Source organism: Mercenaria mercenaria, unplaced genomic scaffold (assembly GCF_021730395.1).
Source record: "Mercenaria mercenaria strain notata unplaced genomic scaffold, MADL_Memer_1 contig_522, whole genome shotgun sequence".
NCBI lineage: Eukaryota > Metazoa > Mollusca > Bivalvia > Venerida > Veneridae > Mercenaria > Mercenaria mercenaria.
The window spans coordinates 16,712-43,122 of NW_026463401.1; the positions used below are offsets into that span (position 1 = coordinate 16,712).

General features: G+C 35.1%; 2 protein-coding genes across 3 annotated transcripts in view; both read right to left on the minus strand.

Moving 5' to 3' along the window:
- LOC128554552 (uncharacterized) overlaps positions 1–26,411 on the minus strand; it is a 45,178-nt gene that overhangs the window by 4,897 nt on the left and 13,870 nt on the right. Inside the window, exons 2-3 of the mRNA XM_053535822.1 lie at positions 17,504–18,058; positions 16,705–16,863 (exon numbers count right to left, since the gene is read on the minus strand). Coding sequence (XP_053391797.1) covers positions 16,705–16,863; positions 17,504–18,049 — 705 coding nt within the window. The 5' untranslated portion in view covers positions 18,050–18,058. The remainder of the gene's footprint in view (positions 1–16,704; positions 16,864–17,503; positions 18,059–26,411) is intronic.
- On the minus strand, positions 12–12,296 carry LOC128554553 (uncharacterized). Of its 2 annotated transcripts, XM_053535824.1 has the most exons (3): positions 5,233–12,296; positions 3,799–3,962; positions 12–3,331 (listed from the first exon to the last, which is right to left on the minus strand). In XM_053535824.1, exon 1 carries the CDS (start codon positions 11,508–11,510, stop codon positions 10,311–10,313), a length of 1,200 nt encoding a protein of 399 aa, XP_053391799.1. In that variant the 5' UTR covers positions 11,511–12,296; the 3' UTR covers positions 12–3,331; positions 3,799–3,962; positions 5,233–10,310. The 2 variants fall into 2 exon arrangements, with proteins under 2 accessions (XP_053391799.1, XP_053391798.1); XM_053535823.1 differs by having other exon boundaries at positions 3,799–12,296.

Sequence of the window (26,411 nt, forward strand, 5' to 3'; positions counted from 1 at the left end):
TTGTAGTGAGTCATATGTGCTTTAAAAGTGTTCAATAAATTATCTTTTTCTAAACAATGACACGTTTCTCCATGTTACCAAAATCTTCATTTTAACATAGTCACAAGCCTTTTCTTTACTTGTTTACGGGTGTATTTCAATAATTTTGTACATACGCATTTCTTTCAAAAGTCTCAATGTAAAAATACTACTCCAAAATCGCGTACTTCTTATTAAAAAACTGTTCGTAGCTACTGACACGTAACATCGGCAAATTATGTTAAATACAATTATACAGGGAACTTAAACGTTGTGCACCTTTACATACAAACGTAAGTTCATTTTAGATTATGGCCCGCAAAATATAATTGTCTTCGTTGTTATTCGCTGATTTACCATAAATTGTTATGCCCATATAAGGAAAGAATGGTGTTGTCACTGTGCCCAAAATGGCTGCCATTTCAGTATATAGGTGGTATTCAAATGGCTATATCTTTTTTTTTTTGTATACCGATTTTGATACTTTTTTCATCATTGTTAATGTTCCACCTCGTTCTTTCTAAAAATATTTCCAAATGTTACATTTCCCCCTACAAAACAGTTTCTGTGGTTCTTTTTTAAAAATTCTTTTTTATTTCAGTATTATTTAATATAACTACTCAGAATATTTATGTAATTGTTGAAAAAGAACATTTGAATAAAAAACAATTTTATCACGATTGTCAAAGATTTGCATTTGATGAGGATGGGAATGTGGAAGAATTATTTAAAGTTTGAATTCAATCCATTAAGTACTAACAAAAATATATTGAAAGTGTATCAAAAATACATGAAATTCTAAGTAAAAATGGGCATTATTCATGAAATGTGACCATGACTGAGAAAATGGGTTCAGATGAGGAATTTTGACATTTTCAGGTTTTTGCATATTTAGAAAGTATATTCATTCAGAAATAAATCCTGAAAATTTCAGATGAAAATCTTCAAAATTGTCAATTTTATGACAGATTTTGTAACATAGATATTAAAAATAAAACCAGTATATTTCAGTTTTCCTTTCTTTCTAGTTTATTTCTCACATACTGGTAATGGCTAACAATTCTGAATTTTTTTTTATCTTTTGTTACAATTGCATGATATAAGTAAGATCCCTTCTTGATACACATAATGATAATCAATTAAAATCTACAATTTCTATGGAAATATTTCTAAAATTGTGTTACCATGGCAACAAATATATTAAAATCCCTTTTCTTTGATAAAACTTTAAAAAAAACATGTTAGCTTGAAAAAAGGATTTTAAAAAGTAAAATATTTTAAGGCATATGTATTTACAAAAATAAACTGAAAATTTCCCACGAAAATATTAAGAATATTTGGTTTTATGACAGTTTTTGTAACATGGGTAATAACCATAAGAATAAGATAGATTTGTCAGTGTTTCTTCATAACTTGTCTTTTACATGCTGATGCTAAATGACTACTTTGGAGAAAAAGAACCTTCTATTACTATGAAATTTTATTTTTGTGATGCTTACTTAAAACAGAAAATACAGCTAATTTAAATCTTTCATATTTTCTATAAAAGCATTATTCAAATTGCGTTACCAGGGCAACATATGCAATAAATTGCTTTTTCTACAATAGTACTTAAAAATAAAAGCTTAATTTAAAATAATGTTTCTTGTAAATTGAATATAATGAAGTATATGTATTCGAAAGTAAAATTTGAAAATTATATGTGAAAAGATATAAAATGTTTGTTTTTATGACAGATTTCGTAACACGTGTAATAACCACAAGAATAAACTATTTCAGTCGTTGTTTCTTCAGTTTGTGTTTTCACTTATTGGTAATCACTGGCTATTTAAAAAAAAAAGAATCTAATCTTCTTTTACAAAGAATATTTAGATATTCACTTAGAGTGCAAAGATCTAGCTGGCTAAAATACTTCACATTTTCTTTTCTATAAAAACATTATTAAATTATGTTACCATGGCAACATATGCATTTGATTCTGTTTTCTACAATAGTACTTTAAAAAGAGCTAAATTTGGAAAAGTGTTTCAGATAACTTGAATATTATAAAGTGGTATGTATTCAAAAACATTATCTCAAAATTTCGTGTTAAAAAAATAAAATGTTTTGTTTTATGACAGTGTTTGTAATATGAGTAATAACTATAAGAATAAGACATTTCTGTCATTGTTTCTTCATAACTTGCCTTTTACCTGCTGGTAATAAATAACTATTTTGAAATAAATGAAACATATATTGCCAGTGATTTTTTTATTGTTTATGCTTATTTTAAAGTAGAATGCTAGAAAGTACAGCAATTAAAATGTTCCCATATTTTCTAGGAAAATTGTGTTACCATGGCGAAGTAAGAATAAACATTTCAGTCATCCCTTTCCTCATAATCTGTTTTTTCACTGGCTACTTATAACTGACAATACAAGAAAGTGAACATTCTTTTACCATTACATTATATACTGTCGATCCCTCATTGAAATACAAATCCATAATTTCAATGAAATATAATTTGAATTATGTTACCATGGCAACATACATACTAAATTCCTTTTTCTAAAAATACTTTAATAATTATCACAGCAGCTTAACTTTTGATGAAGGTTACACTGCTACAAGCTCTGGTGAAAAGTAAATATTTATTTCCAGCCAATACTTTAATGTAGGTAACTGAAACTACAACCTTTACTTGTTGTTTACCCTTAACAGCTAAACACATCTATATGAACAGCAAAACAGGCTCAAGTGTTGTATATTAAAACGTTTGAATTCAACAACAATTTCTATCTTTTACATTCACTTCCTTTTTTCAGTTCTCAGAAAAATCCTCGCCAATCACAATTTCAGTTTTCAGTTGAAGTGGTTTGGGACAAACAGAATCCTTTGACTTTTCAGACAAATACTATTCTCTTATGAGTTCATACAGGTACCATTGTCAGGCTTGTGTCATTCCATGTCAATAATGTTCGTTTGGCAAGGAGGAGTAGATTTTAGTAAGTTAACTGGACTGTCACGTTTAACACTAACAATCCAGGTGTTTCTGCAGACATGATAAAGTGGTCTTCTTCAAAAGTTTAAAATAGTGTGAAAAGATATTTCTCCACTGGTAGAATGTGACAGGATTTAAATCATTGTTGACCAACTGTGCAGTGTTATGACCTTTCTTTGATGACTGACACACTGTGTCAGCAATATCATGTATTATTAAAGGTCTCAGCATTCATCCTCCTCCACAGATTCTTCTAAATTCAAAAGTGCAAGTCAGATTCAAACATTGCATGGTCTGTGATCATTGTTGAATATTCAATCGATCTGTGATATCCTGTAACAAATAAGTAAAACATATTATTTTAAATAATTAACCTAGGAGTCTCTTTATTTAATAAAAGCAGAGTTATCACTATTTGATAATAGATGTTTCTGTAATTTCTTACAACCAGTGCTCTAAAATATTAACAAACAGACTGACAACAGCGTGCTGTCAGTATATAAAATGTACTTTGTTTGTAAATTTTGATTACTGCAAATAGGATGTTCTAAAAAAACATTTATTGAGTTAATCCTTAATCTGCTAAAATTGCAAAATTTACTAATCAATCTTTAAATAGAGACAGTACCTTTTATAGCTTATAGGGGGTTCTCATAGAAAATTAGCTAAGTATCAAAGACTGCACAGATGTGTATGTTGATCTTGATCTGCACTGGTAGCGAAGACAGACATAGCTGCCTCATGCAGCCTAAGGGTTAAAAGTATACACTGTTTTAACAGCTATCAAAAATGGTTGTTACCTAGTAAAAGTCTCCACAGACCGTACCACAGCAAGATGTTATTTCTATTCTAGCTAGCAGCATTGTGAAAATGGAATACCAATACATGTAGTGATGTACCATGATCACAAGTTGTCTGCCCCTTAACCAACTGAGTTGCTTCATAAAAAAGAGGAAACACTTGCCTTCCTGAAAAAAGATTTAAAAGTCTTTGGTAAAAGTATCTGTTATCTTCATGTATCTCAGGAACCTTTACAGTCTTTATTCTAATTGTAGTAAAGTCAAGTTTCACTTTATTTAAACTGATAAATGGATTCAGTCATTTATTTATAGTCAGGTCGTATATCGATGATCAGTACTCCGTATTCCGTTGTATCATGTTTGTACTCTGTGTTTCGTTGTATCATATTGTATCGTACTCCGTGTTTGTATTATCATGTTCAGTATGCATTTGAACTTGTTTTGTAGATAGAAGACGTTTTCATTGGTCAGTTATCTTCATGCACAAATAACAACTTTTGGCGCGAACTAACAATTGCACGGCCCTCTATTCTTCATTCTTGAGAATCATTGTCCGAGTGAACGCAAGTTACTCTAGAACTATTGTTATACTGTAGTAATTTAATGTCCTTACCTTTGGACAATTTACTATGTCATAAGTGTACCTTTGCTAGTCGATTCTGGTAAGATATTTTCTTTAGTATTTGTTCTTTTTAAATGCAATGATAACTTATTTACCGCGAGAGATTATTTTTGTGAAATCTGCATTTTTCACATCTCCTATTGTTTTATTGTAATTCGTATTTTCTATGATCATGATTTTACTGTTTTATGTTGTAGGTTTTTCTCTACACGTACTATACTGGTACTGTCCAATAAATTGAAGAAACCTCAAAATAGTTGCGTTATACAAACTACCTATACTACATAATCTATATTCTTGGTGCAATAAAACTGGTAAAACAAATTCAATCACATCACAATATCTAAGTCAAGAATGGGTTAATCAAATTTGAAAATAATCACATTACAATTAAACTAAATTACAATTAATTGATTTACTTCGAATACTTAATTAAAATTCCTATTATTTAGAACTATATTCTACAAGTTAATGAGATATCAACTTATACACATGTACATGTTATGCTAAGCATTCAAATTATCCGTGTACTTATTGAGTGCCATGGACTTCTCTCAGGCTAATAGCCAATGTAATGAAGACTTTACACCAACTGATCCTCCTCAAAACCAGATTGTTGAAATTAAATTTCAATAATGCCAGTTTTGTCAGTTTAAGCCATTTAATAGTCATAGTACATGTACACACATTGTACAAATCATTAGTGTAGAAGTAGATTTATTTTAAATTGGCTCCAACAAAACCTAGACAAAGGTATAAATAAATAATATATTGCAATAAACTTTTAATAAGAGCCATAAGCTGCATGTTACTTTCCTGATTCCTCAAAGCACATCCAAAATATATTACATTTTCTTGGGATCTTAAAGTAAACAGATCAATTTCCTGGCTGTTGTGGAGTATATGAACCAGCTGTATAGTGGAACGAACCATCAAAGGAACAAGAAATATTATCTGAAAGAAGATACATTACATGTACTTTAAACATTACAAAAAATCAAAAACTTCATGAATACTAAATTAATAATGTGATTGTGAAAGGTTTAATTAACTTACCACAAAATACTATAAAAGTTATTATACTATGAATCTATTTTTAAAGGATCATAAATTGTTTTACATACAGCAAGGCTAAACATTTCAAAATCAAAAAGATTTTCATTATATGGCATAAATTCCCACTATCCAAAAAAAAAAACATCCTGTTACAAAACATTCTGAAGCAATAATAATGGAAAGAGAGTAGTCACCAGACAGAAATAACATGACTTATGAGACCCACAGCAAAAACAGTTACCATTTTATAAATGGAAGTGTCTAGACATCCGGTAACCAGAAACCTAGCCGGTGTTCTAGCCAACCGGTAACAGAACGCCTAGCCTATCCAAATTTCAATCCTATAGGGGTTTTCTAGGTGTCCGGTAATCAATTCTAAAATATTGTATACACCTTACAGGTGAATATTCAAACCTATGCCAAAAAAATGATACAATAATTTTATTTCCATACAGTATTCATATATAAAAAGATCACAAAACAGCTAGAAAAACATTCGCGGAGAGGCTAGTCGTATTGTTGCCGGACAGCTAGAATGGAAGGTAGGCGTCCAGTTACCGGGCATCTGCATATTTCCTTTTAAAATACCTTGGCTACTACTTGATAGGGGTCTTTTCGAGAACTGATGTGACACAGTCAGGCATCTATAAGTCTGCATCAAATTTATTAATTATCATTGCTACATGTATATTGTATTTTTCCATAATAATGCTTACTATGGACAATGAACTAATTTGATGAATCCTGGTCACCTCAAGTAAGAAGCTGCCTGACTTAAATAATCTTTGTAATAACCCAACTGGCCATTTTATATTAAATACACAGGTATAGTGAAATCATTTGTTTTTAGTGGCCACAAGATAAATTTCATAAATTTCCCTCGGTATGTTTTGGATTCACTTCCGGGTAAAAGACCGACTTATTTCAGTGAAAGTTTCAAATATATTAGAGAATCTTCATTAATCATGCTGCAAATATGGCCAAATAAGTACCTTAAAACTGGTAGTAGGTGGTCTATGAATGTGCACATCAACTTCTGCATATCAAAATGTTCGTCAGAATATGTAGTTTTCAGAACTGCCTGATGCCAGTTTCTAGTCACTGGGCAAAGTTCTCAAATTCAAGATGGCCGCCAACATGGCCGCTGATACATGAAAATGATACCCAATGCATAAAATTGCAAAGTAAAAGCATTGTACTGTTGTAAATTAATTTGGAGTTATTATAAAAATGTTAAAGTTATAAATCTGCAAAATTATATGCATTTATCGATATGAAATACAACTTTCTGACACATTTTATACCAATTTTATATGGACTTAAATGTGATGAATACTATTTTCTTGAACATACGGTCAATATACTTTGTTTGTATTCCTCTATTTACTGTTGTTCCTTACACAATGCAATCCCGTGTTGAACAAGTGATAATAAATTGTAATAATATTATTATTTTGTTAAAGGATACATTCAAATTATTTATAATATATATATTTATAAGTGGGTGGGGTAATTCAATATAGAACACAATGTATATCTAATAACAGGTAAAATAAAAAATAAATTGATAATCATCTTCAGTTTTGTATACATCCTACTACAGTTTCATTATCAAAACAATGTATAAAGTACGAAATATATATTTAGACGAAACGTATCAAGTTTATTTAAAAAAAAGGCCGCCAAGATGGCTGCCGCAATGTTTTTGCTATGGCAGCAACACCTTTGAAGAATATGCTATAGCTTGTTGATTCTTTGCGTTATAACTGTCGTACATATGTTGATTATTTAATTGTATTGTGATTTATAGAGTAAACTGTATTTTCTTTTTGATATTTATAGAATAAACGAAACAGAATATAGGTATATATATCCATACCAGATATAGGTTATAAATGTAACTATTCATATACAAATATCTAATAAATGAATCTTTCCCCTACACCAAATACACAGTGAATAAACACTGCTTAATTTAATTACTTAGATCAAGGGAAACTTTCCCTTACATCAAAGTTACAGGAAATAACGAAACTGTCCGCTCTTCTATTGGAAATACAGGGCCCGAGTTTTTTTGGCTGTGAGGGCCAAAACACCCGTAGTGCACGTTCCATTAATTTCTGCCACTGTGTGGGCAGTCATGTCCAACAAATGTGGGCTGCCAAATCTGGAAACACCACGGGACAAACTGCCCAACAAATGTGGGCCGCCAAATCTGAAAACCCCATAGGACAAAATGCCCAACAAATGTGGGCTGCCAAATCGGAAAACCCCATGTACAAAATGCCCAAAAAATGTTGGCCGCCAAATCTGAAAACCCCATGGGACAAAATGCACAACAAATGTGGGCTGCCAAATCTGGAAACCCCATAGGACAAAATGCCCAACAAATGTGGGCCGCCAAATCTGAAAACCCCATAGGACAAAATGCCCAACAAATGTGGGCTGCCAAATCATGAAACCCCATTGACAAAATGACCAACAAATGTGGGCTGCCAAATCTGAAAATCTCATGGGACAAAATGCCCTGTGGGCTGCCAAATCTGAAAACCCTCATAGGACAAAATACTGAGCATTCAACTCCAGCATTAACAAACTATCGGGAATTAATTATTTCCAGTCGTCGACCTGGTGGATACTCAAAATGGCCTGGACATTCCCTGCCAACCATGTGGTAAATGCAGGGAGAAATAGATCCTTGAGAACATACACTACACAAAATGGTAACCTCCCTGGTTTAATATCTTACATCATATAAAATTTACAAGGGTAATCTCCCCTTTGTTTTACATCCTAAACTGACCAATCATAAAATAGGCAATTCATGTACATTATTTACAATTACAAGTGTAACCTCCCCTGTCTTATATATTCTGAATTGATCGGTTGTAAAATTTCACCAACATCATGTAAAATTTACAAGGGTACTCCCCCTGTGTACATCCAAATATAAATATAAAAACTAAGACTCCTACCGTGATCATCACGGAGGACACCCTACCTTATTTGAAATATTGCTTACTCTTGGAAAGTGACCCTCCGGTCAGACGGAGAATCACTCTGCTCCTTCAGTTCAGGGCAATCTCTTCTCAGGTGATCTCCCTGACAATTAAAGCATCTCCCTGGAGATCTAGGCAAAATACAATTCTTCAGCCAATGACTTCCCCCACAATTAAAGCAGCCTCCCCCATTCCGACTAGGACTACCTGATCAACCCGGACAGTTTTCCCGAGACTTATTTCTTCCAGGATTATACGGAGAGGGAGACAATGATTGTTCAACTTTGGCGGTAAGTTCAGACATAGCTTTCTACAAATCTGTCTGCTGCTTAGTAGCGTTTTCTTGGTATTTAAGTTGGCTTTTGCTAGCGGTCTCCTGGACTTTAATCATACTGTTTAGTAACTCTGAGAGGGCATGTTGCGTTGGGCCTGGAGCGACTTTAGAACTAATAGTCGGACTTGAACTATCTGAGTCTGTACTGGAGGCAAGCCTCTCTGAACATCTCGGAATTGACTTCCTAGTAGCCCTAATATTTGGACATTCCTTATGCGGAGACATATTGTCCTGTAATGCATTATGGCACTGTTGAAATTCCTTAGCACGTTCTAAGCACAAGCGTACCGAATTTAGTTTGAGATGGACCATATGTTCAGCTGCACTTACGTCCCGCATTCCATAACAAAAACGGGTTACAGCCTGTGATTCTATCAATTCCTGGTCAACGGATGGAAATGCCTCAGTGGCCAATTCTAACACCCTATCTGACCAATCGTCAAGGCTCTCATCCGGGCGTTGTGTAGCAGACTGAAGTTGGACTAGATATCTTTCAGTGTGTGTGTGGGGAGGGGAGAGGGGATGAGGGTGGGTGGGGGTGTTAAATCCCCAAAATTCCGTTCCAATTTTATAATTAGTTCTGCATAGGAGATGTTAGGCCTACGTCTGATTGAGTTTGAGAAGAACTCCCCTTCCTTCCCGGAAAGGTTCAATTCTATATGAAATTTGCTCTGTTCTTCCCTCACTTATTATAACGTGCATATGTTTCAAACTTATGACGGAAGGTTCGCCAACTTGAGGTGCCATCATATGGTGGCAGTTTTGGCAGCTTAAAGTCTCTTTTGGAATTTTCTTAGGGTCTTGCAGAAGGTTGTGCGAGGGCAACCCAATTTTGGTTCATAAACCGCACACCCGAGCTATTATAGTCTTGCAAACCAGAATTACTGGGGAGCACATGAGGCGCCTGCTGTTGAGTCCCCAATAGCCCCTGGGGGCCCAGGTTTCATGGTTCAAGATGGAACCATTGGTTGGTAAATTGGCTTGAGCCACAGCACTCACTTGATGTTCATAAGGGGTTGTATCTCTTGAATCCGAATATAACAGACCGGAACCTCCCCAAGGGTACATGATCTGAGCCGCAATCGACTCATTTACCCTAGGTAAGATCTGTGCCCTTGTGGCAGGCATTTGGAACGGTGCCGTAGCATGCATATTTGCATAAGCTGGGGTGCGGATCATGGGAGTACCCACGGCATCAGCTGGCATTGAAGCAACCATAGTGTATGGTGTCGAGGCCACTAAAGATACATTAACGGGCATTTGCGCAAAGGACGTAGTCGTATGGTAAGATGGCAATGCATCAACTATAATATTTGGGATTGAGACCAGACCGGACCCAGCTTTACTGGTTGGAATGGATTGAACCCCAACGATACCCATTCCGCGTGTCAGGGGTTGACACAAATGACTACCCCTGGGTTGCGGTACGCGAGAGGGAGCTTGTATATTTGTACTAAGTGTGCCACTCATACAGTAGGGTGTTTGTGCAACAACATGGTCACTAGCTCCATGTGGAAAGGATCGAACCACCGTTTGTTCCACCGGTGAGATGTGGTACAGGAGCCATATCTGTACTAATTCTAGGGGCCTGAACCCCGGTGTCAACCACAGGGTAGGGTGGTCGAACCAGAGCGTTCTGGTCAGGTGGACGGATATTATTCCAAATGCAGCTTGTGGGTTTGGGTGCAGAAACTGTTGCGGGTACATTTGTGTCAATAGGAGGGGGATGATCGCCTGTGCTGTCCATATGGTAGGGTGGTCTAGCAATAGCATCCTTGCCCCCGTCAAGTGGACGGGGTTGATCCCAAGTGCCACCTGTAGGATGTAGTGCGGGCACAGTTCCTGGCACATTTGAACCAGTTGTAGGGCCCTGCAGCCCTGTTCCTCCCCTATAATTGGGTGGTTGTACCAAAGTGGACTGTTTTATGTCGGGCGGACACAGCCTATTCCATATTTCAGCCTTAGATTGTTGTACTGTACCCAAAACTGGTACAGCTGTACCATGATGAGGGTCAAGTACCCCACTCCCATCCATAGGATAAATCGGCATATACTTGGATGCTGGTACAATTGTACCCTGCTGCGGAGCACATTCCCCAGAACCACCCAAAAGATAATTTGACACAAAAGCTGATGAGGGCGTATTCGTACCAGGCGGAGGTACTTGCCTCCCGGTACCACTACTAAGACACGGATGCGGGCGTATTTGTACCATGTGGAGGTACTTGTCCTCCGGTGCCACTAATAATAATACTTGGCACGGAAACCGATGTGGGCGCATTTGTACCAGCGGAGGTACTTGTCCCCCAGTACCTCTTGATGCCACAGTCAGAACTGGTTTATATGCAGCAGGAGTCTGGCACACTTTGCCAGCGTAGAGATTCGATGCTGCTTGACACGTCGGTTCAGACATACGGGAGGCGGCGGCTCGGCCCCTCTGAATATTCGCCTGATGCGATACCAAAGATGAACTCTTTTCATTTGTATTTGGATAAGGGGAATGATCCCTCGTGCCACCCGTAATGTTCGAAGATGTATGCATTGCTGGATCAGACATACGGGAGGCGGGGGCTTGGCCCCTCTGAATATTCGCATGATGCGATACCAAAGATGAACTCATTTCATTTGTATTTGGATAAGGGGAATGATCCCTCGTGCCACCCGTAAGGTTCGAAGATGTATGCATTGCTGGATCAGACATACGAGAGACGGGGGCTTGGCCCCTCTGAATATTATTGCGATCCCAAAGATGAACTCATTTCTATAGATATAAGTAAGCATTTTATTTTTATAGAAACTACTTACGTCTTACAAGTAAACTTTAAATCGCAAATACAGTTTATGTATGAGTTGTGCGTAGTTGACGTATACAAAGATACCCCATTAAAAAGTGCCTAGATAGCTTCCTGCATATGTTCTCAAAGACCTTCTTCAATTTAAGGCTTTGCTACAGTTTGTTCTGCTATAATTACCTCATACTACAAAGTATGAGAAAACATATGCTTTCTTAAATAATGGCCGCCAATAATTTGCCACGGACAATAATTGGCAAAAACGTCAAGTACTTCTGCAAAAGCTTTGGACTTAAAAATCGTACTGAATGATAGCCCATATCTACCATATAGCAGCCAACAACTTTCATCATTCTAATCTTATTATTTTAATAAATATTGCTATTATAATATTCTGTTTCCCATGGGAAATGGCCGATTTCCTATGGGAAACAGCCATTTCCCATGGGAAAATTGCTTTCCCATGGGACGGTGTTTTCCCATGGGAAACATTTGGGAAATCTTTCCCATCGGAATTTCCTATGGGAAAACCTTATTTTTTATTTTCATATAAACTATTAGAAAAACATCATAGCTGTTTTATAAAAATACTTTTATGGCACTGGCTAGTTTATTTGTTTAAATAAAAGATAATTTAGTTTTCCCATGGGAAAGAATTCCTTTGGGAATCCCATAGGAAATTGTTCCCTTGGGAAAAGTTTCCCATGGGAATACTTTCCTATAGGAAACTGTTCCCAAGGGAAGCGTTTCCCATGGGAATGCATTCCAATAGGAAATGTTTTCTGTATGAATTTTTCCCTAGGGAAGAGTTATGCAAAAGAATGTAGCCAGCGCAAATCTACAGATCGCGTGGTCGTGAAATCGGTCCTCGGGCGAGGCGCCATCCGCACTATCTTCTCCACTACGAATTGATTAAAGACATTGTGTCTAAAAGCGGAAGTGTTATAGATTTAATTCTTTTTTAGGCTCGCTAAATAAAACAAATCGTTGACGCTTAAAGATTTTCTACTGGAGTAAAATACACTTTCACCTTCAAAAATGACCTTTTGGGCGAGTTCATATACTAAGATTGGTCTGGTAGTCGGATCCTCTCGGCTGATGATTCACTTTAGAAAATCTGTTAAGACTGCACAGTGCATATCGTGTAGGTTCGAACCCATGATGATTTTAGAGTATAAGCAATTATAACTCAGTTAGTACGTACACATTCGAACCCATACCTACAATAAAGACATGGTGTTTGGCGTTCAGTCTAAATCACTGCGACAAGTATTGGTTAATGTCATTTTAAGTGTAAAACGTGTATTCAGGTAACTATAGCACCCTTAATTACACAATTTGAATAAAATAATAAAATGAAAGGCTCTATAGAAAGAATTTTATCACATGCAAGATTTGTTATGCTGAAACATAAAATTTCTTGTTTCTTTGTAGGGATAACGCATGTTTTTCGTGTTACAACATATGCAGAATCCCGAGGAGTTCTAAATACATGTATGTTATTACACGAAATGGACATGAGTTAAAACTATTTAAGCATAAAGCACATAAACGAATGCAGAATTAATATATAAACTCTACCTCAACGTCATTTAATTTCAATGAAATGCGCAGGGATATCTGTTGTTTCTTCACGCTGACGTTATTTCCATTGAATTATAAATCCGTTATGGGCCGTAATACCTTAGCGCTTTACCACGGAACGTGCATATATTAGACTGTTTTATAACAGCACGTGAATCTATCTGTTAACACATGTTTTCTCACTTCTTAAGACATCTCCGAAAAGTGACTAGAACAGCAGTTTTATGCTAGAATATCTACGAGCGACCAAGTAAATCCGAAGTAAAACGACGGTAACCTCAGAACTGCATTACACTGGTTTATTTTTTGGCTTTATTTCATTCACACAACGTCAAAACATCAATAAAAATGTATGTGTAGTTCATATGTGCATGCATATTTGTAAGTATACAAGCACTCAGAATAAAGCGTGCATGCATAAAATTAAACGCCTATTATGGAACATGTATATGCACACGCGTATATATATACAAGCACATATAATTTCGCATGCGCGCGTTAAATTATACGCGTGTGTAGATATAAATTTACGCGTACACTTATTAATGTATAAGTAAACGAGTATATATAGTGCAGCTAGAATGTGCGTGCACGTTTAAAATATAATACCTGTCCACCCGTGCGTTAATATGTTGGTGCACGTGAACATGGATATGTCTATATAATTTCTGGCAGCAGCCTTGCTGTTTAATAACAAATAAATGAAATTAAGATGTTGCTGTTTCAAAACCATGACTTACATGTAGATTACTTAAATCATATTGTGTCAGTTTGTATCAATCAATATGTGTTCAATGTATGTTTTTTTTGATATTTTTTTAGAATTTAATAACATTCTAAAGGTTATTTATTCAAATCTTAAAAAGATGTCATTGTAGAGCAGTATTCCATATTTTACTGATATCATATCTCACAAGCTTACAACTGAACATAAAATGTCGAAGACATTATTACGTATGTTGTATATTAATCATTTTTACATTCTCTTTTTACAAATAAATGACTAGCAAACAGTTAATAAGTTTAAATTAGTATTTTATGTAACTGCTAAAGAAATATTCTATTAGATGCTGTTTTAATCTTCGAATTTACATTTCAGCCTGTTTTAGTTACTTTTAGCAAACATATGTATACTTAAAGATCGAACCGTGTCATAATGTGAAAATGATATTATATATATAATTGGTAAGGGAGATAATAAGTACTGTCTTAAATAACCAATATTTTGTTACACAGTTACCTTCCCTTTACAAAGGTAGGACTATTTGTTGATGATCATCTTTTGAGCATTATTCCATTTCTGATGAGAGAACATTGAAAATAAAAGTTGTTGTATCATGCAATGACATAATATATGACAATATTTACTTTTTTATTCCATTTTTTAAATATTCTTTAAATTAGGTACAATGCCTATATCTGATATACATGTATTTTCATAATTTACTGATTACCCACACCAATTATGTAACTTAGTTTTACTTATGTCGGTATATATGACACATTTTATTCATGTAATAGTTCTTTTCACGTATTGTTTTCCGTCAATAAAAAAACAACAAACAATTTGCACATTAAACAAGGAGCTGCGTTCAATAAACTCTTGATGCCCCCGGTGGCGATACAAAGCAACCTAAGTCCAAAACGAGGTCAAGTTCAAGGTCAAGGTCAAACTGAGGTCAGGTGATGTCTGAAGATGAGGAATGGTCACAGGTTACATCTGCATTAGTATCAAGTCATTCTAGTTAGGGTATTGATGCTAGACGAAACGGTCCGATTTGGTTAACCTCGTACGGACGGACGGACGAACGAACGAACGAACGGCGGATGAAAGGACGGACCGACAGGACAATCACTATATGACTCCCGCATCAGTAGATGCCGGGCGCATAAAAGCCTGCACCTTTACTTAATATGAATTTTAAAGTATTACACATATTTTATGTAAGTGTACATAGATTTACCCCACCCACTAAGCTGTTTACTTAGCCCTTGACTGCTGGATTAACAGATAATAATTTAATTAAAAGCTGTCATGTCAAATACTTATGATATAGTTTATGAAATTCTGAACATCATAAAGCATAAAACTTGTAAAATATAATCAAGTAATTAAAAGTGATAGAATTATTAAAAGAATGTATGTAAACAACAATTTTTCTGATCATTTTGCATGCAAAATCCATCATATTTTGTAAGAATTTATTTCAATTTAGTTAAAGATGAAATATACTATGTTTTAATCTATTCTGCAACAGAAACTAGTATAAGACTAGGACGATGCCTTTAAATTTGAAATATATTGTCCAATCAATATGTATAGTATGATTTTTAATTTTCGGCGGCCATATTGGCGGTCATCTTGAATTTAAGCACTTTGCCCACCATTTGCATTCTGGCATCAACTGGTTTTGGAAACTAAAGACTCTTACAAACATTTTGATATATAGTTTGCGATGTGCACATTCGTAGACCACCTACCCCCCATGGAAGTGAACTCGTTCGCGACAGTATAACTACTGTTTATAAACGGTACTTACCAAATCAGTAAACAGTATTACAAGTCTCAGATCCCATCATCGTTGAACAAAAGGTAGTTAAACAAAAGTAAACTTCACATGCTTCCCTGATAAAATCCAAAACCGGAAACAGAGCGCAGAGGAAACAACTGATTTTGAATACCACTATTTTTTTACAGGTCTGATGTCTAAATATTCTTTCTGTAGTAGGCTATTATCAATCATGTAACAAGCAGTCGTACTTTAACGGTCAAACTTTTGCTAATTAAAACATGTGTAAGAAAGCTGCGCTCGTAAACTTGGCGCAATTTTAAACGTCGTTTCTCGATATTACGTCATGCCGCATCTGGCCTGGTTTTCAAAGACGACGTCACAAATAATAATACAAGAGTAATGGCCCTTGCAACAAAAATGTGTCATATGATGTGGTTCTGATGTGGATCAACTAATCAAATTTGAATCAAATTCATTTAGTAATAACATAGATGTAATGAAAATGAATTAAAATGTTAACCTGAAATTTTAGGCAACAAGGGAGGATAATTCATGAAATATTTATGTATGAATTATAACACTTATGATACTATTTGATAAACGACACTGTGTCTGAAATCATTAGTCCTCCACCTCTGATTCATGCGGGGAAGTTGGCAGTTACTTGCGGAGAACAGGTTTGTACTGGTACAGAATCCAGGAACACTGGTTAGGTTAACTGCCCGCCGTTACATGACTGAAATACTGTTGAAAAACGGCGTTAAACCCAAAACAAACAAACAAACAAACATGATGTGAAAGTAAGACCTACGCAGGACTTGGTCGCCAAGGTTTTGTAATGATGACGTGGAAGCAGTGTCTGTCGCTAAACATGGTCTTTTGAATGACATAGATATTGTTTTTCGGGAAAGTAAACCTGGCACTAAGTTTTTTTATACATCTGCTTACCTTTCAACATAATTAAAGTTTAAATAACGTTTTGAAAAGCACAATTCTGAATACAAACCTGTTCCAGTTTATCAACTGCCTCCTGCGTCTCTTTTAATGTAGCAAAATACTTTGGGTCTTTTAGAACATCAGATAATGTGTCTATGTAACTGTTGAAATCTCCGTCAGTTATGTCAAAGCTGGATGTATGTCGAAATACTCTTCCGATTTCCCTGGCCTGTTAAAGAGAAAAACAGATTCTTAATCTTTACACTAAATAATATTCGCATATAAACTCACTACAATAATCAGCTCATTGCTTCATTCGTATAGTCGATGAACGTGCATGTAGAGAGATGTTTAAACAATGTAACAATGACTTAGTGTTTGTTCTGTACAACGTACTATTGTGGGTATGGTTATATGTAGATAATTGGCTATATAGGTGCACAACTGGACCCTACTTAAAAATACTCATAATAAATTTCAGTGATATTGAATGTTCCTTCTATGATATTAGGGGTCCTCCATGGCCGAGTGGTTATTGTCGCTGACTTTAAATCACTTGCTTCTCATTCATGTTGGTTCGAGCTTCACTCGAGACGTTGAATTCTTCATGCGAACCTCTACCCAGGAGCCCGCTAGTGGTGAGATAATGCACGGAGGGACACCTGGGGGTCTTCCTCCCCCATCAAACCTGGATAGTCTCCATGTGATTTATAATTGTGTCGGTACCACGTTAAACTCAACAAAATAAATACATCCTATATTAATTTATATGGATATTTTCTAAATAATGGTGGTTTCATTACTTGTCGGCAGATTAAACTTTCTATTTCCAAAGAATAAAAACTCACAATATATCGTAACGCACTTACCTTAAGGAATTTGTTATTTTTATCATGAAGCTTTTCTGCAGTCTTGTTTTGGAAGTTTTTGAAGGTTATTACTACACTGATGATTCCATTGAAATCAACCTCCTCTGTCGTAGATTTGCTGTCATATCCATCTGGTGGCATGAAACATTTCATAACTTCGAAGAAATCAACACACCATTTTTGAGCATCACTGTTCTTGAAAGACGGATCGGAAAATCTGTGAGCTCTTACAATTCTATCTCTAAAGTCGTCACAAACACTGTTAGGACACGGCATATGCTTGGTTTGACATTTCGATCCAATTTTTTTACAAAGTCTGTTAGACGGATTACATATTACTATGCTTTTTGTTGTACAAGAGGTACACTTTGTGCCTGCCGGTAGTCCATTGTTGTTTATGATATCATTATATGTCTGTTGGTGAAAAGTGGTTATTTCTTGAACAACATCATTCTGTATGCCTTCTTTAGTATATAGAAGTGCAAGCCCAGTTTTTATCCAGTTGTGAAAAGTTGAGTCTGACATCTTCACTGTGTTTCCTGCCATTTTTTGCCGCTGAAGAATAAAATCAGTGGTTTACTTGATCAAAAGGGTCATGATAGCCGTAGATCGCCCACTTCAGTGTCACAGCTTAATCTAAATTCATTTGTTTCATAATTGTCATATGTTGAATAAAGAGAACCGTATGTTGACAAGGTTTTGTGTAATTTTGATGGACATATAATATTGGGAGAGTAATAAATATTTGCATAGTATGATGTTAATACTATAGAGATAACACGTTCTTTCCAAAGATTCTGATAACTGGTTAGAATGTTTGTATGTTTGTCTTCAATTGAATGTAGTTCAAATATGTTCAAGAATGAAACTGGACTAACATGTGAAATTGTAGTAAAACATTAAAAACACTCTAGATGCCATTTTCTAGTTCCTATAATTGCTGATTCTTTAAATAATATAATTTAGGTCAAATCAGGAACTGGGCCATCTTGGATTGAAATATTTATCACTAGGCTAAATTAAAGAGAGAAACAACATTTAGCCCTTTAAAGGCAGATTTTCTACTTTGATCAGCAAGTTCGAAACTTGGACATCATTGGCCAAGAAAGGTCAAATCAATGGGTTTTTTTCTCATTCAGTTTGACCTAGTGGCTTCCATAGATTTATTATGTCAAACATTATTAACAGGTTTCAATAGGATGAGGCCAAAATTGTGACATTATAACATTTTGTCGATGACGTACTTGATTTTACTGTAGCAGGAATGATGTTTTCAAGTACATACCTGTCAGTATATTCTTATTTCAACTGGTATACAGCCACCTTAAATCAATTGTGCATTCTGCTTTTACTTAAACCAGTTTTCGGTACATTTTCTCCTTAAAGGTCCTTGCCATATAGTGATAATGTTTTATATACATGTATAATGATGGTCACTGTTTCTAAATCTTATTTAAATGATGTTGTGTACCTATTGGGACTTCACAAGCTTAGAAATTAGTAATTAGGTGATAAATACTTATGTTTACCTCCTATCTGAGGGTCTTTTTATTGCAGTTTTGCTTGCATATTGTACCATTTTGTAAATAATTGGTTTGCACCTTTAAACTATCCAGTATTAGACTGTAGCTTAATTCATATTTTTTTCACGATTCTTGCTTTTTCGCTGCAGTCGTCAGGGCAGGGTTGGTCAATAGTTTTAATATTTCAATTTACCATATTGATTGTGTACATGGTTTCTAGAACTTTCATAACTTTTACATTACTTTTACTATGACCCTCGTTTTGGCGGGAATGTTAGGCTAATAAATATGCAGGTTTGCATAGCAGTGGGTTTGTTCTGTGTTTGGTCGCCGAAACGATAGGTAAAGAGTTTACCTCCTTTCCCCTGACCTGCCTGAACCACTCTCTCTCTCTCTCTCTCCCCCCCCCCCCCCCCCCCCCCCCCCAGATACTAGTTATATTAGGAAATTTTATTTGCTTATTTTTTTGGGTTTTGTAATTGAGAAATTGTTATTAATGAATTGTAAAATTTGAACAACTTAGAAAGGGTAACCAATAAAAGAAAGTGTGAACTGTGTATTGTTTTGTTTTCTTCAAAATATATTCCGAAACTAAAGAATTGATCGAACCTGGGACTTTCAGAGCTCATAATTTGGCTCCTGATACATTACTCAGCGGCGTACAATAATGATAAAAAGGTACCAATGAAAACAGTGACATAATACGTCTGCTTAGACTGTACAACTTTGTTAAACTTTGTTTACTTTACTTGAGCAAATAATATATAATCTAGGTCAAATACTTGTTATCTGATCGTACTAATATGTCTTCTTTTGTCATATCGTTTTCAGTTGAGATTTTACATAATACATAATGTAAAGCCCGTCTGCCATAAGAACCCTGCTAAATAACATACACATTTAATAAAATTGGGAAGGGCTTTATGTTCAACGTTTGTATTAAAACATCAAAAGGCAAGGTTAATATAATACATGAATATCAGAAAATAATTTATTTTTGTTAAAACATAAGCTAAAAAGATATGATAGATGTAAAGGAGATGTATTTAGTACGATCTAGTAACATGTAGGTGAACTTGATCATATATAATTATGTTATCAAAATTTATCTAATTCCTTTCAATTCCAAATATACATGTTTCTTCGCCAGTTTTTTATTTCTTAAAGATTTTGCCATCCGAACCAAAAAGAGAACAATTGTTTATCAAATATCATCATCATATATATAGAAAATGACGTAACCAAAAAAATACGTGCTCACACGTGTAAACTTTACAAGACATTTTATTCCGTTTTTCTCGAGTAGTAGGTATACTACCATCTGATTCGGCACTGAAGTAAGTTAATATGAATGATGAACAAGGGATTCATCAACGTGTGAACGTCCCGGCTAAATTAATACCAAATTGCTTTATTTTATCTTGCCATTCCCAAGATTTTTTCTATGAACTGGCTGTTTTTAAACTTTACAAATATATACTCTATCATTTTTTTCAGCGGTCACCATGCCTGTTTCAATGTTATAGACAGGATGAGTGCACGACCCATTTAAAATTAGATTCAGATAGGAGAACCACTTTGAATAAATTTCATGACAAACTGGTTTAATTTTCTTAAATGTCCACCTCAGTAGGCGTACATAGAATTACATGTAACTAATAATTACAATCTATTATACGTTCCAAAATTTACATGCAAAAAATATTCTCTGAAGAACTAAACATGTAACGATAGCTACACAATTTTTTCAACGAACAACTTTTTTTCGTTTTTACTGTGTAAGTACTTGCATATACATGTACGCCAGAAAGAAACAAGTGGGTATCCCTAATATTTTTTTGCGATATTAAGGTACTTCTCGATTTTGGTTCATTTTTGCAAGGGGTCATAACTCTATTATCCGCCACCATTGTTTCGTTTCTTATGGATATATATATATATATATATATATATATATATATATATATTCACTTCTGGCTACACTACCCAAAGCTACATTTTCTTTACTTTATTTTTCTTAATTGTAAACAGACATTTTTTGATTGCATTTGTCTTTCTTTTAGACAGAAACTGACCAGTTCTCTTTTTACCGACTAAAACATGTTCATTACCAGTTTGTTTCCATTAAAGCGAAGTGTTCGATGCCGTCTGAAATAATTCAACTTTCTATTAAAGGGAAAGGAATGTTGTTTTTATGCTACTTCCTTCTGCTGGGATTTTGTAAAGAATTTAAAGAAAATCGGTGTAAAATTGAGAAAGCTATGAGCATTTAAATATTTGATCAAAAATCATGAACATTTTGTTTCCATTGCAACGTGAAAAATAGTGGATTCATTTAATTTCTAGTTACATATTTGAACTGTATTTACGTATTTCTGTAAAATAAGTTCTCTACCTTTTCAAACTATAATAAAAGAAATTATCATGTTTTACATGTTTTTACGCTTAAGAAACATATGAAATTAATCTGTTTGAAAGGTTGTTTAAATTTTCTAAATAAAGAATTCAGCTGTGAGTAAATAACGTCATAAACACACTAAACTTGCTGCCTCCATGATCAGCCATTTTCTTAAATTTCAAACTGCCATATCTTTTTCAATAATTGTTCGTTTTTAAAAATGCTTTCAGCGTTATGAAAAGCTTTAGAATGGCTTTCATATAAATTTAACTTCTTGTCAGGCATTCCTTGCCCTCAAAAACGAACAACAGAACCTACGGACGGCCCGCTGCGCAATAGATAGGTTGCATAAAAACAACTGCCGGAAATGCCCTTGTGTCCTGTCATCAACATACACATTAATACATCCAAGATATCAGTGATACTTTGTATCACAGCGGTCCATAAAGAGGGCTTACAGTGTATTATTTTGAACAAATGGGTGCAAAGACAAAAGAAATGTGTTTGCTTTGATAGGTATTAAATCACACTGACACATTTTACCTCATATCGTTATCTCCGCGCAAAGACTGTGAGAGTGGAAAAGATAGTTGCATTGACATAAAGATGCACCTTTCTGAGGTGACGATATGCTGACTTTCAAGCTTTTGATGGTGGAGTAAAAGGCTCAGTGTGACATTTCAGACATAATGGTAGGTCTTGACGTGCATCTGGAAAGAACAATCGATCTTCCGTCAGCCATTTGAAAGAAAAACATGAATAAACCCAGGTCTAACCAATGGACTAGTTCCAGTACGCAAGGGGGGCCACTTCCCTCTTGTTAGGGGAAACAAGGGGTCTCCGTCTGAATTTCTTTTAATAATGTTATAAAATAGCGGCATCTTGTGCATTTTTGCGTAAATTTTGAGATACAAGACGGGGTACTCCCATCATTTTAAATGGGTAAGGGGGTCTCTCGCTGGGAATGTTTTAAATATATGTATAGAAATGGTGCCCTTTGGTGCATTTTTGTCTAAATTTTGAGGTAAGGGCTGAAGTACTCCGATCAGTTTAGGGGGTGGGTTAGGGGGTCTCACCCTGGAATGTTTTAATTAATATGAAATGTCCTATGCAAAGTACCATGACATATGAAAAGAGCATTGGTACCTTTGCATTAAGGACGATGTGGCCTCTTTCACTTTTTTAGTCTAAATTTGAGGTACGGGAGGGATAATCCCTTTACTTTAGGAGTGTCTGCGGGGTCTCCCCCGTGGTAATTTTTGAAATATAGATATGAAATAGTGGCCTCTGGTGCATTTTTAGTCTAAACCTTGTCTAAAGTTTGAGGTACTGGATGGGTATTTCCCTGATTCTAGAGGGATCAGGGGGTATCCCCGCCCATGAAATGTTGTAAAATAGGTATAAAATGGTGGATTCTGGTGCAATTTTGGGGCCTGAAATTTGAAAAAAAAATTATTACTACGCCAAAATGATTTAATACGTGTTCAGGACAGGACAACATCAGGTAACATCTTCAAAACTGACAGCTAAACTGCGGATATGGACACATGTGTGATAAGGTTTATTTATCTTTTTATAAATACAAAGAACTTCTGGAAAATGCTACCAAAATGTCAAGTATAGGGGCACAATGGAATAAAAGCAGGGACTGGCTCACATAAAAAAAATAAAATGCCACTTTAACTGTGAAAGAACTGAGATTCTTTTTCTTTCCTCCTTTATCCAGAAGTGTTGCTTGATTACCTATTTAGTTGTAATATGAACTTAGGTGCTACCTAGAAGGCAGAGCTCCCTTGAAAAATCACCAGTGCCCCTTGAAAATTAAAGGAGTGCTGCTGGAATGACCTGGAATTATGGATCCGTTTTAGGAAGTTTATGTTCTTTAAGATCTATTAAAATTTTCATGAACTAATGATAATTCCTGATTTCTGAATGAATGTCTTAGAATGCATTAAGATTAAATCTAAAGAAAGTTACAGTTCTTTTTAGAAAGAATAATGTGTCCAACTTTAAGGAGGAACCACACTATAACTTTTTTTCAGAGCCCACGTTATTGACTGGTACCAACAAAAACTGGAGGATATTTCTGATTTAGATCTGTGTGTATTTTTACGTTTAATGTATCAGTGACGTTTCTATGACGTCGCAAACATGACCACTTCGCGCACTTTTGACGTCAGATATACGGGGACAAAATCTGCCTTGAAATTATTGTACCGGCAATATTTTTTGACGTAAACCCATAAATAATACATGAAATGAAAGCTGACATGAAACTCCAGACGATGATTTAATCGGAATTGCTCTACGTTTTCGCGTAATAAAATGAGAGCCAAAAAACGAGTTTTCTTTTTACTTAAATTTTCCACAAAAAATAGCTTCGCTCAGCATTAAAAAAAAATCCATCCGTAATTTTTTTACCAAAATTGAATATGTTTTACACTAATACGTCCTGTAAATAGGTAGTAAAAACCAGAAAGTTTTACCGTGCCGTTTTGTGGCTATAAGAAATTTTAAGCATCACTACAGTAACAGTTTTCGACGCTGAAAAAAATGACGTGAATGTGAAGATATGGCCCTTAAGGTTAGGCAAAAAAAGTTTGTTTCTGGTAACATGCTAAACAAATAGGGTAGGTAGCTAAAGTGCCGCAAGTTTTTATTTACACGTTTACAATCAACTATAATAAATTTTTATTTAATGATGATTTAATCGGAATTGCTCTACGTTTTCGCGTAATAAAATGAGAGCCAAAAAACGAGTTTTGTTTTTACTTAATTTTTTTTCACAAACATAGCTTTGCTCAGCGTTAAAAAATATCCATCCGTATTTTTTTTGCCAAAATAGAATATGTTTTACATTAATACGTCCTGTAAATATATAGTAAAAAAACAGAAAGTTTTACCGTGCCGTTTTGTGGCTATAAGAACTTTTTAAACATCACTACAGTAACATTTTTCGACGCTGAAAAAAATGACGTGAATGTGGAGATATGGCCCTTAAGGTTAGGCAAAAAAAGTTTGTTTCTGGTAACATGCTAAAAACATAGGGTAGGTAGCTAAAGTGCCGCCAGTTTTTATTTACACAATTACAATTAACTGTAATATATTTATTATTAGGTATAAGGCCATGTCACGGCTACGAAGTAGGTTCGAAGTGGCTTTTTTGACCATGTCTGGAAGGTTTTCAACCCAGTTGGGTCCCTTTTGACCTGAACTTGTACCCTTTTAATACATGGTCGACTAGGTATGGGTCCTGGCTACGGATTAAGACCATGTTCGAAAACCTGGGTGAGCCATATGTGTCAGGGGAGGTAATACATGGAGGAATAGTATTGTATTAAATTCATACTTATGAATTTCAGCTGATAATGACACTATGTAAGATTTTGACCCTTGTTCGAGTCTCTACAGCCCAGGTACCTACCTATACCATATATGAATATGTTTGTAGATGTCTTAGCTTTACATTTAATCTACTTACAAGTCCATATGATGCCATCAGAGCTCAGGACAGGTATCAGAAAATGACCAAACTTGTTATTTGCAGTAGGGTGCTGGCCAAGACTAAGCTCGCCCGTCCCGGGGAGCCGTGAGAATTGCTCCAATGGCGTCATTGGACTCAGTGATGGTAGTGCTTGAATTTTTTAGGACTGCCTTGACTGCTCTGAAAAGTTCATATTTTGAGAATATTACCGGAATTTGACTTATGACCTTGACCCCTAGTCGACCGGGTTCGAACCTGACGTGGCCTGTTTTCTCTAGGTACTTGCTTGCCCTTCGCAACAAGGTATCATTTATTAAAATCGGACATCAGGTTATGAAGATATGACTCCTCTGACAAGGCCAGCCCCTCTATTTAATATATGAAAGAAGTATGCATATCTTCACGAAAAATGATACATTTTGAGACGGTCCTCCGACGAAACCGTCGGCGATAAAAATATACAAATTACATATCTGCTCAGACAATGTTTAGATATAATTTATAAAAGTTATTTCATAAAATATCTTGTGTTTGGAACATTCTACAATTATGTGAAGTTAATGAAAAACTCTGCCTTTTACCGTACGGAAAAGTACGGAAATACAGCTTTTATCCTAAATTACGTACAGACGGACGAAAAGATGTTGTCTTTTTTGTCACAAACTTTCAAATTTTGTCATTTTCTGTCAAAACAAGTTTTAATTTGCAGTTATTTCGCCAAAGTAAATATTTTATAAGCACGTTTTCCTTATTTTACGGCAAATATTCTAAGCCAAAAATGGCAAAGTTCAGCAAATGTTCCCGACGGCGTGCTCATCGGAGAAGACAATTGTTTTTCATATTCGATTAGACAAAATTTCCAACTACTTTTTAAACGAAATTTCAGTTTGATAACTTACTCTTAACGCATTTTATAATAAAAAGAAATTGATGAATTTTTCGAAAAAAATGCGACCAAGATTAGCGTTATACGATCCCTATAGCAAGTCTACAGATCGTACTGACGGACAAAACGTACCTTAAACTATTTATTTCCATAGAAATAATTGATATTCGCCAAAACGTGTTACTTAAGAGCCTTAGTTGATGTAAAATATTTCTTCACAAAAATAAAGTGTATTCTCGTAAAGTTTTTGCTTTTTAACTCCCTGGGGCTGAAATGCGACTATAGGCGTTATATTTTCTACCCCTGTAGCGTCGATATGCGACTATACGCGCGTTATCAGGACTCTGCAGGACGGCGATTGACGAGTATAGTCGCGGCACCGAGATCATGATGATTGCGATAAGTACTTGTTCATTTTTGATAATCTTGACGAAAGAAAAATTACTTTGCATACTGGCTATTATTTCTTTGATGTAATAATTACTAGTTGTGCTAATAATTAGTTCCCTTGTTAAAATAAATGTCTGTAACTATGCGGTAATGTAAAGGAAATAAAAAGACGATCTCCGCTGTGTTTCGTTCATACTGTATTTCAAAAGAGTAAAATAATGTCGTCG